Below are 14,727 nucleotides of genomic sequence, written 5' to 3'. Positions count from 1 at the left end.
TCTGCTTTCCTAATGTAGCTCAACAGCTGTCTATGAGGAGGGGGCTGCTGCTGGGTTCTGCTCATCCCATGCTGGAAATCCTCTGGGAATAAAATGTACATTGTCTAGAGATGCTGCTGCAAGGTCTTTCTCCACCACCTCACACACTCCCCAAAGTCTCCTATTTGTCATGTGCAGCATGATTTTTCTTGCAATGGCTTTTCTGTTCTGTACTTTCCAAGATTGAGTGGTCCACCAGGAACAGTGTGGGGTGTGTGGACAATACTGCTGTCAGATCTTAACTTTCTAACTTTTTTTCCATTTGTGTATGTATGAATGTGTCTGTGGGCTGATAGGCTGTCACGTTTTAAAACTGTATGCTTGATATTTATGTATTTCAGCAAGTCTACATGCAGTTCCAAATGGTTTTGTTTTGAGCCAGTTTACTTCTAACATATCTTTGGTCCAAAAGTTTGTATTTATTTTTTTTTTAAAGAAAATTTCTCATTAATTTTGGACCATAGCAAAATAGTGGAAGGTATAAACTTAATTTATTTTGTAATATATATATATAAATATATATATAAATATATGTAAAGTTAATCCCATGCCTGGGATACTAAAAGGGTATGCTCACTTACTGTAGATGCTCGTGCAATGAAAGAGCATTCCAAAAGGCTTTGGTCATAATATTTAAAATCAAAGGAGTCCATAGACTGTAATATGCTCCTGTGGCACCTTAAACACTTAAAAATTTATTATGGCATGATCCTTTTTGGGGCAGAGCCCACAAAAGATTGTGTCATTCACAATACATGTGTTGCTCTTCAAGGGGTTCCAGTATTCTTTGGAGGAAAGAGAGCTGCATTTCTGGAACCTAATACTGTGTGTAGGGGGTAGGAAATCTGGAATACTACTGATAAAGTGGCAGCCCAATTTACTGCCCAGGACAACACTGACGTATCAGGGGAAGGGGTTGGGGGTGTTTGCATGTTGCATGGATATGCACACATGTTGCAGATTCTGATGGGATTCAGTGCCCTGCATGGGTGTTACATGTGGATCCTACTTCCCACTACAGCCATGGAAGTTCTAGGAAGGAAAGGAGCTGGTTGTGTAACAGATGCTTGAGCCACAACCAAGCCCTGCGATACACACAAGTTGTTAGGGAGGCTAAGGAATGGAATGCTAATTCCCTTTCTTATTCACAAACGAATTGTTCATGTACAGTTGCATAATATTGCCCATATACAGGGTGAGTCCTTTAAAAGAGGCCCTGTGGATACAGAGTACACATTTTCCCCGGGGCCTCTTTTAAAAGACTCACTCTGTAGTAGTCTTATAGGAGATAATAAGAGAGAGAGCGGAATATTTCAACCTGGACAAGTCTAGCAACAATATCTTCTTCCCTTGGCTAACCCCTCAGCCCACGGAAGCCAAGAGGCAACTCTGCTTTGGGGGGGGGGGGCAGCACTTCTGCATATTGGGCTGCATGTGTTGGCCGGCGTCAGATGCTGTTGCTTTATTGCACCACCACAAAGTGGTGTGGACCTGGACAGCATGCTAGATAAGAAACCATTAGCAAATGTATGTAAGCAAAGTCTTTTTCCAAAAAAATTGGCCACATTTTTTCCAAAGCAAAACCAGAAGAATTATTTTCAGCTGTAGGATTTACAGCCTATTGAAGTTATTTAGCTGTGATGCAGGGGGAGTGAGGTGTAAATGAACAAAAAGTTGGAGAGGGAGAAAAAGCCGCACTGTGTCTCAAAAATGGCCTTTAAAAATGTGGATTTTGTGTATGTCATTACAGCTTTTCTACCGGGTCAATGGGAAGTGTGCAAGGATTGCATTTTCACTTCTGAAATAGGGAGTTGCAGTAGAAAAGAGAACTATCAGTATCCTTTTGACTAGGCCAAATAATGATGCAAAGAAATATAGGAATTGAATATCTTCAGAGTAACAACACTGCACAACTCTTTTATTAAATTAAAGGGATTCTAAGCCATGGGATCTCTAAAGATAGTAATGCTGGTATTCCAGATTAAGAGCCATAGTTTGTACTTAGTCTGAGGCTACCTAGATTCAGTAAGATGTTTTGAATGGACTTTACACAACAGCACACAACCCCTAAGTTCCTTAACTAAATGCAAAAGTAGCAAATGTAGAGAACATAAAAAATTAAATTATACATAGTGTTGTTCACCATTTTTTTCTACCAACTCCAACTAACCTATAGCCCTTTCTTCCCGCTTCCCACAAGGAAACACACTTTCTTCCTCCTAAGCCAGGCATACGCAAAGTCGCCCTCCAGATGTTTTGGGACTACAACTCCCATCATCCCTAGCTAACAGGACCAGTTGTCAAGGATGATGGGAATTGTAGTCTCAAAACATCTGGAGGGCTGAGTTTGCCTATGCCTGTCCTAAGCCATTATTCATCTTATCGACACCCAATCAGGAAAAATCTTGTTTCTCTATATACAGAACAGCTTTTCCAGAAAATCCCTGAATGAAAAGCTGGTCTTGAAAGCCCAACCACTTAACCATGTTGACTCACAGAATAGATCTATTTCTTTTTCAGGTTTAGCCAAGAGGCATCTTTTCACAGCTGTTATTAAACATCCAAGATACTAGGATATAAATGGGACTGGAATGGATATATATATATATATATATAAAATCAGACCATTACTGGTGGAAACTTAACCATGTCCTTAACTCAATGTCTTTCAAATTATTACATGAGAGTAAAATTATCAATGTCCTAAACCTCTTTGGGCTTGGCCTTTATTGCTCCATCATAAGTTTCACATTGCTTTCACACACACACGGCTATTGCACACAGACAGGGCCTCACAGGTGCAGTGGAAGGGGGAGCCAGACATGGAGACAAACCGCTGCTGCTGCTTAGAACTGCAGAAGTTTGGGAAAGTGCTGTCACAATTACAAAAAACATTGTCAACTGTGTTCACATACAACCTGGTTCATGTGGACATTTCTCAGAACGGTTGCAGTGTTGTGCTGCTTGTACATAGGGAATCTGACTTGTGACCTGATTTCCAGCTCTAGACCTCTCAATGTTAAAGAACCATATGGACTGAAAGGTTATGTTAAAATTGATGTTTTAACAGCTTGTTAAGAAATTCTAGTAAGCATTACGTACTGTATTGGGATCAAAGGAAGAATTTATTTTATACTTCAAGTTTGCTAAACTCAGCAAGAATGATAGTTGCCTACTTGTGTACTTTATTAATTCTTCCATGTTTACAAAACAGATGAAATTGCCTCTTGATTTACCATTTTTCTATGTGTGTGTCTGAATTGCATTATAATTTGCAATATGTTTTGGGATTTTTCAAGTACAAGCTTTTGGGGAGAGGGAGGGGAGGTCTTTGTACTTCTGGGAATAAAAAGAAATCTGTGTCTGAAGATGGCAAGCGTGTTTGTGTGTGTGTGTATATATATACATAGGGACTGAGCACAGTACTGAAGAATATGAAATTTATACTACTGTTCTGTAAAGAGGGTGAATAGAAATCATTGAAATGCGTCAGGAGAAGTATAGTATTGTATTTGTAACAATATTGTTCTTGTAAACACTAAACTTGATGAGCTCTCTCTCTCTCTCTCTCTCTCTCTCTACATATAAATGTGAACCTGGAATGTTGGTACTGCACATTTACTGAATGTAATTTCTCAGACTCTTCTCACAGGTTTCTGGCCCCTTCCTCTGTAATGCAGCTTGTGGGTGGGGTGGGGTGGTTATTTTTTTACTTTATTTTTAATTTTTTTGCCTCTGTTTTGTTGTGATGTATTCATGTGTGCTACATTCCTTTACTTAACAGAGTGCTAATGTCTGTAAGATTTGCAACAATAAAAAATGAAACAAACCAAAAAAGGCATTAGGTTATAGCCAAAACTTCATTAATGCTGAACTAGGAAGGTTTATTCTGACTGAACTACCTTGTTATTAATGGATTTCCATTTCCACAACCTTCCAGGACTCCATAAATATTTGTATCCATGTTGGGCAGAGAACTCTCCATGGTCATAACAACTCCCACTTTTACAAGAAGCTGCAATTAATGATTCAGCCCTCCATTTTTTTGACATAAAAGAATATTGGTGAAAATCACTAGATTAACTTGCTTTGCCCTTACAAATATGCACAGAGGAAGAACATTATGAAGCATAATTTACTTTTAACATCTAAAGAGATGAGTGTAATTGTACTTTGAAATAGTTGAAATAGTTATGTCTCACAAACAACTTAAAAGGAGTGCTTTACATAAGATTAAGAAATTTTTTATTTCTACCCTGCCCATCTGGCTGGGTTTCCCCAGGCACTCTTGGAGGCTTCCAACAAAAGATTAAAATACAATATTCCTTCAGATATTAAAAGCTTCACTAAACAAGAGCTGCCTTCAGATGTCTTCTAAAAGTTTGGTGGTTTTTTTGTTTGACATCTGGTGGGAGGGCGTTCCACAGGGCAGGCACCATTACCGATAAGGCCCTCTGTCTGGTTCCCTGTAAATTCACTTCTTGCAGTGAAGGAACCACCAGAAAACCCTCGGCGCTGCACCTCAGTGTCTGGGCTGAATGATGGGGGGTGGAGACGCTCCTTCAGGTATACTGGGCTTTCAAGGTTAGCACCAACACTTTGAATTGTGCTCAGGAACGTACTGGGAGCCAATGTAGGTCTTTCAAGACCAGTGTAATGTGGTCTCGGTGGCCGCTCCCAGTCACCAGTCTAGCTGTAGCATTCTGGATTAGTTGTAGTTTCTGGGTCACCTTCAAAGGTAGCCCCACATAGAGCGCATTGCAGTAGTCCAAGCAAGAGATAACTAGAGCATGCACCACTCTGGCAAGACTGCCTGCGGGCAGGTAGGGTCTCAGCCTGCATACCAGATGGAGCTGGTAGACAGCCGCCCTGGATACAGAATTGACCTGAGCCTCCATGGACAGCTGAGAGTCCAAAATGATTCCCAGGCTGCGCTCCTGATACTTCAGGGGCACAGTTACCCCATTCAGGACCAGGGAGTCCTCCACACCAGCCCGCCTCCTGTCTTGTCAGGATTCAACCTCAATCTGTTAGCCGCCATCCATCCTCCAACCGCCTACATGCACTCACACAGGACCTTCACTGGTTGATTTGAAAGAGAGGTAGAGCTGGGTAGCATCCGCATACTGACCCAGCCCAACCCCCCCCCCCCCCGATTATCTCTCTCAGCGGCTTCATGTAGATGTTGAAAAGCATGGAGGAGAGGACGGAACCCAGAGGCACCCCACAAGTGAGAGCCCAGGGGTCTGAACACTCATCCCCCAACAACACTTTCTGGATATGGCCCAGGAAGAAGGAGCGGAACCACTGTATTAACAGTGCCTTCAGCTCCCAGCCCCTCTAGGCAGTCCAGAAGGATGTTATGGTCAATGGTTTCAAATGCCGCTGAGAGATCCAGCAGAACTAGGAAACTGCTCTCACCTTTGTCTCTAGCCTGCCGAAGATCATTGACCAGCGTGACCAAGGCAGTTTCAGTCCCATGATGAGGTCTGAATCCTGACTGGCAGGGATCTAAATGGTCCACATCCTCCAAGCATGCTTGAAGTTGTTCAGCAACCACCCGCTCAATCACCTTGCCCTAGAATGGAAGATTTGAGACTGGGGGATAGTTGGCCATATTGGCCTGGTCTAAATATGTTTTTTTAGAAGCAGTTTAATAACCGCCTCTTTCAGTGGGTCTGGGAAAGCTCCCTCACGGAGGGAAGCATTCATCACTGTGCGGAGCCCAGTCCTTCCCGGCTCACTTTTATGAGCCAGGATGGGCAAGGATCAAGGAGACAGGTGGTTGGTTTCACTCGTCCAAGAAGCCTATCCACATTCTCAGAGGTAACAGGTTGAAATTGATTCCACACAACCAGACTAGAAAGGACTCTAGCACTCTCCCGCCCCGGCCCTGCTCCCACAGTGGAGTCTTTCTGCATCTGAACGACTTTATCTGCAAAAAACTTTGCAAAATAATTGCAGGAGATCATGTGACCCGTACCGGGGCCCAATGGTTCCTTTAAATTGCGAACCACCTGAGTCTTCTGCTGCTGTTTTCTGCAGATGCAATAGAGGCAGTGAAGGTCTTCTTCGCCGTTGCTATAGTCACTTGGTAGGCTCGACGTTGACCTCTATCCATGAGATGGCGCTCTAGCCATCTCAGCAATTGTTTCATCGCCCTCAGCTCCAGGGAAAACCATGGGCTGTCTTGACTCCATGCAATCGGAGCGGACACTTCAGAGCCAGACAGTCGATAGTCCTGGTTAACTCCACATTCCAGCAGGCCACCAGGGATTCAGCTGAAAGGCTATCAACATGGGATAAAGCATCCACTACCACTCTCTGGAAACCTTTTGGGTATCCATTAAGTGGCGGGGGGCAGACCTTGCAAATTGGTCCACCTCCCTGCAGAGGGGAAGGGTCGCAGAGAAGTCCAGTTGCACCAGGAAGTGATCTGACCATGGCACTAGAGAGCTGGACCAGGGAGAGACAAATGAAATGCCTTCTCAGTGAAAAAGCTCACTAGGTTTGTTAACCTAGGTCTAGCATTAGGAAACACCATGAGCCCCGGAAGCAAACGTAGCTATAGTCACTTGGTAGGCTCAACGTTGACCTCTATCCTGTGTCCGGTCCAATTCGGAATGAGTTTTCCACCACTGGCACTCTAGCTGTCACAGTGATTGTTTCATTGCCCTCAGCTCCGGGGAAAACCACGGGGCTGTCTGGGCTCCATGCAATTGGAGAGGGCACTTCAGAGCCAGACAGTCAATGGCCCTGGTTAACTCCACATTCAAGCGGGCCACCAGGGAACCAGTTGAAAGGCCATCAACATGGGATACCACTCTCTGGAAACCATTTGGATCCATTAAGTGGCAGGGGGGCAGATGATCTGAATTGGTCCTACCTCCCTGCAGAGGAGAAGGGTCGCAGAGAAGTCCAGTTGCACTAGGAAGTGATCTGAGCATGGCACTTCTTTAGTTTCGCTTTTACTAAGTGTCAGATCACCCACATCCACATCCAACACTAGGTCTAAGACATGTCCGCGAGTATGAGTTGGGCCCATGTCCATGGGACAGCCCCATGGAGGCCATGCTTTCCACGAAGTCCCGAGCAGCCCCTTGTAAGGTTGTGTTGGCATGGATGTTAAAATCCCCCAGGATAACCAAACTGTCTCCAGGAGAACATCTGCCATGACTGCTGGAATTACGATACTAAATGTATACTTATGTTTAAGATTTGAGCTTGTTGCACACTTAGCTACATCATCTGAATTTATGTTTATGTGCAATCCCACACTGATTTTATGTTTCCATAGAACCATTTTTGGGCATGTTCTAGAGCTGTAGCCGAGGTCCTGGCTCTCTCATGGGGCAGGGCAAATGCTTGTCCACTGTTTTCTTTTTGTCATGGAACTTTTTCACCTACCATCCTTTCACTTTTATTTTTTATTAGTTTGGAGGGAAATGTGCATTATTTAGCAGGGATATAAGAGCCAGCAATAACAGTATTCTAGTACTGGGCGCAAGGGAAGCACTGCTGCTATCTCTTAACTAGATTATAGGAACCCAGTCTTAGTCTACTGGACACCCATGAGAAGTGAGAAAAACCTTGGAAGCTGATGACTTCTCCAGGAGCTCCATTTTCCAAACAGAACCCCACTCCAAGACCTAGCAATAGCAGTAATTCTCAATGCATTGCCAGCTCTCCTGCATTCACATTCACTTTCCAAACAATCAAAGGAAGGGAGCTACAAGTGCTGTTTGGTTCTACTACTGACACTGATGCAAGACCTGCTTACAAGGCTGTGGTTCCTCAATGATCCTTGAAGAACCCATTACTATCCTTCAGTGACGTCGTGTATGAGTAAATAGAGTTGGTTTTTATGCCTAATAACATTAATTGAATATGTTCTTTAAACTCTGCATACCGTATTTTTCGCTCTATTGGACGCACCGGACCATAGGATGCACCGAACCATAGGAGGGGGGAAATGGGGGGGGCTTATTCTCCCCCTCAAAAACAAGGTGCGTTCAAGGTGCGTTCAAGAGCAGACCTTGCCACTGCCCCCGAGCTTGTGAGGCTGGCAGTGGGGGGAAGCGCTGCTTTCCCCCACCACCAGCCTCAAATATCCCTGAAGCCTTTGGAGCGCAGCTGCACTCCAAAGGCGTGAGGCTTCGGGGACATCCTTTGTAGCCTCCACAGGGCGGCAGGGTGCCTTCACCCCGCCACCCTGCGGAGGCTTTGCGCAGCCATCCCGAAGCTGGAACAGCGAGACGGAGGGCTGTGCAGCGCCCCGCCTCGCTGTTTTGGCTTCGGGGACAGCAGGCTGCTATCCGCAAGCCTTGGCAGCCCGGCAGGAACTCCCACCGGGCTCCGCAGGCTTGTGGAGAGCTGCCTGAAGCCCGGTGTGCACAGGGCCATGCTCCCCGGGCTTTGGGCTGCAGGCAGCTGTCTGCAAGCCTGTGGAACCAGGTGGGAACTCCCACCGGGCTCCGCAGGCTTGTGGAGAGCTGCCTGAAGCCCGGTGTGCACAGGGCCATGCTCCCCGGGCTTTGGGCTGCAGGCAGCGGTCTGCAAGCCTGCAGATAGCTTCCTGAAGCCTGGAACGCGAGAGGGGTCGGTGCGCACCAACCCCTCTCGCTCTCCAGGCTTCAGCAAAAACCTGCATTTGCTCCACACACTTTCCCCCTTCATTTTTGGAGGGGAAAAAGTGTGTCCTATAGAGCGAAAAATACAGTATATTGTTCAACCAAGGGTAGTGAAAACACTCAGAGGTGCAGTCCTTCCTTGCTAGAGTGGCTTGTACTTTCACCTTGGCCTTTTTCCTGAATGGGACAGCAATGTACGCTCTTCTGAGGGCTCTCCTTATCTCCTTAACACTTTCAGGTAGCATGTTCAAAAAATTAAAGCCAGGTTCATTCAATGGCTGAGAGGCCCACTGTAAACTCTTTATATTAATTTTGTTTTTACTCTTAACACAGTACATGTGGACAACATTGGTGTTTTCCATTAAATATTTATCCAGCTGAATAGTTGTGATTGAGGGTGTGATTCATCTGCTAATGAGTGTATAGCACCAATTGATCTCCAGAGAAGGGTGGAGGAGAGAGAACACTTTTAGTTTGACATCAATTCCAATGGCTAACTCTATCACATATTTCCTTGGAGACAAAACACAAGCAATTCACTGCAGATCGCAGGTGAAACCACAGCTACTGGAGGCATAAAGCCCTTCTACAGAAGTTTAAGTAGAATGAATCAGTTGCTTCCAAACATCTTTGAACACATGCTCTTATTTCTTCCCAACACCCAATAAAAGTGCTTCTCATATATACAAATTGCACCTGAATATACTTGATTTAAAGACAGCTTCAAATTGGAACATTCTGAGGTTTTCCTAGAAGTAACCTCTTCCAACAGTGTCCTCAAGTATTGTTTCCAAAAGCAGCAATAAGTATGAAATACAGATTAACTTGTTTTTTCACAGAGTGGTTTTCTGGTCTGTTCATTGCATCTGATAAAAGTACTCATAGCTTCAGAGCACTGTTTCGCGTACAACTCCAATGAGACTATGTGGCCGTTCAGGCTCTGACCTCTGTGTTCTCTCCAGCCGCCGAGTTTCTGCTGTAGTAAAAGTGCTCACATCCCCACAGCTCTCCAAGTGCAGGAGTCCCGGGTGCCTTCTAAAAGGCAGCGTATATGCCTTTGATGCAGATGAACACTCAGGGATCATTACCTTCACAAAAAAGGGGGGGAAAGTACAGTTTTGTTTACCTTATAACACCTTTCATTCACATTTTTATATCAAGGGAGGAAAACAGTTACTTCTCATTATGAAAATCCCAATAATCTTAAAACACTAAAATGGGCCATTCAGTATGTTGAAAAAGAGTCAAGTCACATGTGAATTTGAGCCTGTACATAACTTTATTTATTTGGAATGCTACCTAAAAAGACTCTAATTTAGTCTTTTATTGATGGGTCTATAGCACTTACTCCTAACGATAGCAAAACTATTCAGTAATCCAGACAAATGAGTTGCATCCACTTTGCTTTTTAAAAAGAATATTTTTTTTTAGGATAAAAGCAACAAGAGGCCCATGGCAAACAGGCTGGTTTCAAAACTTGAGCCACTTCCACTCCTTTCCTAGTTCAGTATGGAATTGGACAAGCAGGAAATAATCTCGTATTTGATAGTAACCTAGCAAACCAAAGCAGATATATTAAGAGACGATCCATTTCCCCAGCACATACTCTTCTTCCCCTGTTTGTGGTGTTATTTGTGTATCCAAGACTTATCCGCCTCCCAGCTCCAGACTTTAAAGGGCTGCAGATAATCGAAGGGGCTGGTCCATATTTTTATGTTTTGCTAAATGAGTTTGGAGGCTTCATTCACAAGTATCATAGTCCTTTTGGTTATTTTCCAAGTGAGTAAAATATTATTCCATACTTGTCAGTAGTACTACATCAGTATACAATGAGTTTTTTTCCTGCATTAACATGATCACTACCTCCACATGAAGTTAGCATATGTTTATCCTTCTTGCTGTTTCACTCTGCCATAGGGATGAATTTTATAAATTTTATAAATTCAGAAGTGAAAAGTTAATAAATAAAAAATATTGACACAGATTCACCACTTATTATCACTAGCTCCAGGCTTGGAGAAATGTGAAGAGAATTGTGACTAGATTTTTCCATCACCACATTCAGTACCTAGCATAAAAAGAATCCTAAACTGTTTGATTCTGACTGAACTATTATTTTTCCTTTCAAAAACCAAGTTGACACAGGCCAGCAAGACTTCCAAAACTGCAGCTACAAAATGAATCTGCATCCTGAAAGCCAGATATGTCCATTGCAGTGAAGGAACACAGGAGTTCAGCTGCAATAATCAATTACCTGCTCAAGGAAGCTGGCACTGTGGATGGCTTCCTCCATGTGCTCCTCATCTGATTTTAAAACACATTTTATGTCTTCCACTAGTTCATGTATGTCAGGGGTCATGGTGCAGGATGACTGCTCTAGAAACCTTGCCACGAGCAGTTTGGTATCCATGTAGGATTTGTAGTCTATCAAAGACCGAGGCCGTGAGCGCAAGGCCTTTGCTCTCAGACTTTTTCGCAAAGTGACAGTAGCTACTTCTGGTTTTAATTCTGTTTGGGTAGCAGCTTCACAACTCAGCACTGGACCTGAAAAGAAAAAGGAAATGCTTCTGGGTAGCATATACGTAGGCTTGCATCCAGCACTTCGAATTGTGCACAGCAGAGCATGTGATGTTTGCCAAACCCTCCTACCTCCCAAAAGAATAAGGCAGATCAGCTGTCTTTAGATATAAAAAAGGGAACCTGATAATCATAGGTCTTACAAAAGTGTAGAGTCAATCAGTATTAAGGATATATATATTTCAGAGAAGTATATGTTTTTATTATGACTTACTATGGTCATCCACACTCAACCATACTACTTGCAACTTGCACAATATTGCCTTTGATTGCATAATAGCAGTCTTAACTGCTTACTAGATGCAGAAAACTTAGTTGGCGTGAAATTTAATGGTGGCTTCAAATAATTCTAAATATTAGTATTGTATAGAATAGGCATACAACAGACTGGAACAGATGCTTAAGAAGTTATTAGTATTTTCTAGCTCTGTTCCAGAAACTTGATCTGGCTTTGGCCCCAAAAGACTTCAGTTCAAATCCTGTATTTGCCAAAAATTCATTGGATGGGCTTTAACTCTGCCACTAGACCGGCAACTCATAACCAGAAAATAAGATGGTGAAACTGTTTGTGATAGTACTACTATAAGGCGACCCCTATTTTTTTGAACCCAAAATTAAGAAATCAGTATTTTAAACATAAAACAGAACAACTTTGAGCTTTTTGGGGGGAGGTCACCCCAAGTTGTTTTTTGAGGGAAGTTGCCTTAAGTTCCTGAGCTTTTTTTCTTCTTCCAGCAGTTGGCCCAAGTTAGGGTTGCCATATTTCGAGAACCAGAACCTGGGCACCTTCACCAGGACCCAAGCCCTGTGCATTCACCATCTATGTATAAGATGACCCCCATTTTTGGACTAAACAAATTTAGCAAACAGCAGTGTCAGACACAGAAAACTGCAGTATCTGAATGGTAAAGTGCAAATACAGGCCTAACACATCATCTACTATTTGTAGTAGTATGCAAAATGACATCCCTGAAGATGTATTTTACAAAATTGTTGCTAGGATTAAGAAACTACTAAGGAATACACACTAACAAGACAGACAGACAGACAGACAGACAGACAGACACACAATTTTTACATTAGTTAACTTGCTCCTCCAAGGCATCAGTCCAATTACAGATCAAAAAGTCTTAAATGCAAATACAGTGGTAACTTGGGTTAAGTACTTAATTCATTCCGGAGGTCCGTTCTTAACCTGAAACTGTTCTTGACCTGAAGCACCACTTTAGCTAATGGGGCCTCCTGCTGCTGCCACGCTGCCGGAGCACGATTTCTGTTCTCATCCAGAAGCAAAGTTCTTAACCTGAAGCACTATTTCTGGGTTAGAGGAGTGTGTAACCTGAAGCATATGTAAGCTAAGGTACCACTGCAGACCTCTTTTATTTTGCAGCCTGAAATGGCTGCTTACCTGGCTCTTGGGTGGGCAGCAGTTGGGGCCTAGCACGGCTTCCCCTCTTCCACCAGGGGGACAAAAAGCCTATTTGTCATGACTGGCAACTGGGACCTCCTTTGCCACTGTGGATGGCAGGATAACCTGCTAACACCAAAATTTGAACTGCCCAATTGGGCAAAAACAGGGTCAGAGTCTAGGTCTTCACTCCCGTCCACTGGCTGAAAATAAAAGTGAGTGGGTCCACAACTGAAAGCTATAGTAAATTTCCTTAGGGGAAAACCCCAGTCACCTCTTGGTGGAAATCCATGCAGCACAGGATCACTTTTTGATCGTATCCTGAGAGGCTTGAGGACTGTCTTGGAGGATCCTGCAGGGACTAAACTGGCATCTGGATGCAAGGTGGTCTCTCTAGTTATGGAATTACGTTCATCACCACCTACTGCAAAAACAAAGTAACAACTCAGAAGGGAAAAGAAAATCAGTTAGAATACGCTTGCATGTAATGAAGTGTGTAGAAAAAAAGATCCTCGGGACATGTATTAATATTTATTTCAAACAGATTTCTATGACTATTTCTAAATCAAATATTGGCTCCCAAGCAATTATTATTTTTAAAAAACTATGTTTTACTCACACTAAGTTATTTGTAAAAGAGAAAAAATACTCCTTGTCACAGGTAGCACCAACAGGGCATTCTAGAGCAACATCCAAAAACATTTTTACTGTGTGTGTGTGTCACATCTGGCAAAATTATGTTCACATTACTCAAGGAACCAAAGTTTAAGCAAAACATCTTAGAAATGTTAGGGCATTATTCAGTCATTTCATGAAGCAGCTGGTACCAAAGGTGACAACGTTCACATCTACAGAACAAAAGGCTTCCAAAGCCCTACTAGATATATTCTTATCATGGTGAGCTGGTTCCCTATCCTCACCATCCAACACCGTCCTCCTACCATTGCAGGTTTCTTGGGATGGACCCTCCACGTGGTCTGAGTAGACCACAGGAGACTTCTATAGGCTGAATGACCTGCCAGGTAACACAGGGCTACATCTCAGTCCTGTGCACAAGGGCTCACTTAATCTGGGATGTCTGAATCTGACATCACCCAAGTTGAACAGCTGGGTCCACAGAAAAAGGAGTTAATTCAGAAACACAAAATAAAAACAATTAAAAATTAGGAGTACCATCTCAAATCTGTCAAACACAAAGAAGCAAACATTGTGGACAAAAAGAAAAGGCCAAGTTCATTCCTTCAGTAATACAGTGGAACCTTGGTGTTCAAATGTAATCCGTTCCAGAAGACTCTTTGACTTCTGAAACTTTCAAAAACTGAGGATCAAAGGGCGGTTGGCAAAATGCATTGAAAAAGTGGAGAAACACGCCTCGGAAGCTGTTCAACCTCCGAGGCACGTTCAAAAACGGAAGCAATTACTTCTGGATTTTCGTCTTTCAGGTTCTGAATTGTTCGGCTTCTGAGAAGCTCAAAAACCAAGGTTCAACTGTAATACAAAAATGATATAAGGCCCCATTCTTGCTGAAATATTTACAGATATAAAGGATCATGGCCTGATACATGGAACTTGGAAAAGCACACACATCATAGTGCTACCAAAACCAAATAAAGACTTGGAGTCGGTTGAGTCCTTCAAAATTTGGAAAAGCTTAATTTTGGTCCAATGATCCGAGAGATTAGACAAAAATTGAAAACTTGGAGCAAGGGTTCGCTGTCATGGTTGGGCCAAATCGCCACTATAAAAATGATGGTGCCTCTTCAGATTCTTACCAATAACCATAGAAGACAAAAAATTACAAAATTGGCAAAACATGCTTCCAAAATTTATACACCAGAATAAAAGGCCAAGGTTACCATATAAAGCATTATATAAACCAGCCAAAGGAGGTGGCAGCACCTAATACCATGTATGCAGCTGCCCATCTACATAGCATTTTTCTGGTAATTCAAGGATCTCAACAAATAGCTTGGCTAAATATGAAAAACCCAAATGAACAGAATTCAGTAAGAGGGGTCCTATTTTGGCAAATTAATAAAAAAAAATTACTGAGCTAGAAAACCCCTCTTTATT

At 43.0% G+C, this 14,727-nt stretch overlaps 1 protein-coding gene and 1 long non-coding RNA gene across 3 annotated transcripts in view; both read right to left on the bottom strand.

The window, feature by feature from the left end:
* Positions 1-1,920: 1,920 nt before the first annotated feature.
* On the bottom strand, positions 1,921-7,584 carry LOC310659758. Its single transcript, XR_014502970.1, has 2 exons — positions 6,635-7,584; positions 1,921-6,150 (listed from the first exon to the last, which is right to left on the bottom strand). It is a non-coding gene; the product is annotated as an uncharacterized lncRNA (long non-coding RNA).
* Positions 7,585-8,935: 1,351 nt separating this feature from the next.
* Positions 8,936-14,727, bottom strand: part of ENTREP1 (endosomal transmembrane epsin interactor 1) — a 43,288-nt gene continuing 37,496 nt past the window's right edge. For both annotated transcript variants that reach the window (XM_083403447.1, XM_083403448.1), the window contains exons 9-11: positions 12,929-13,078; positions 10,924-11,213; positions 8,936-9,757 (exon numbers count right to left, since the gene is read on the bottom strand). In XM_083403447.1, the coding sequence (XP_083259573.1) occupies positions 9,557-9,757; positions 10,924-11,213; positions 12,929-13,078 (641 nt within the window). In that variant the 3' untranslated portion in view covers positions 8,936-9,556. The remainder of the gene's footprint in view (positions 9,758-10,923; positions 11,214-12,928; positions 13,079-14,727) is intronic.

This window comes from Podarcis tiliguerta (genome assembly GCF_965153285.1).
Source record: "Podarcis tiliguerta genome assembly, chromosome: 11".
NCBI lineage: Eukaryota > Metazoa > Chordata > Lepidosauria > Squamata > Lacertidae > Podarcis > Podarcis tiliguerta.
The sequence above is the reverse complement of the archived record's forward strand: the minus strand, read 5'-3'. Positions and strand labels throughout refer to the sequence as shown.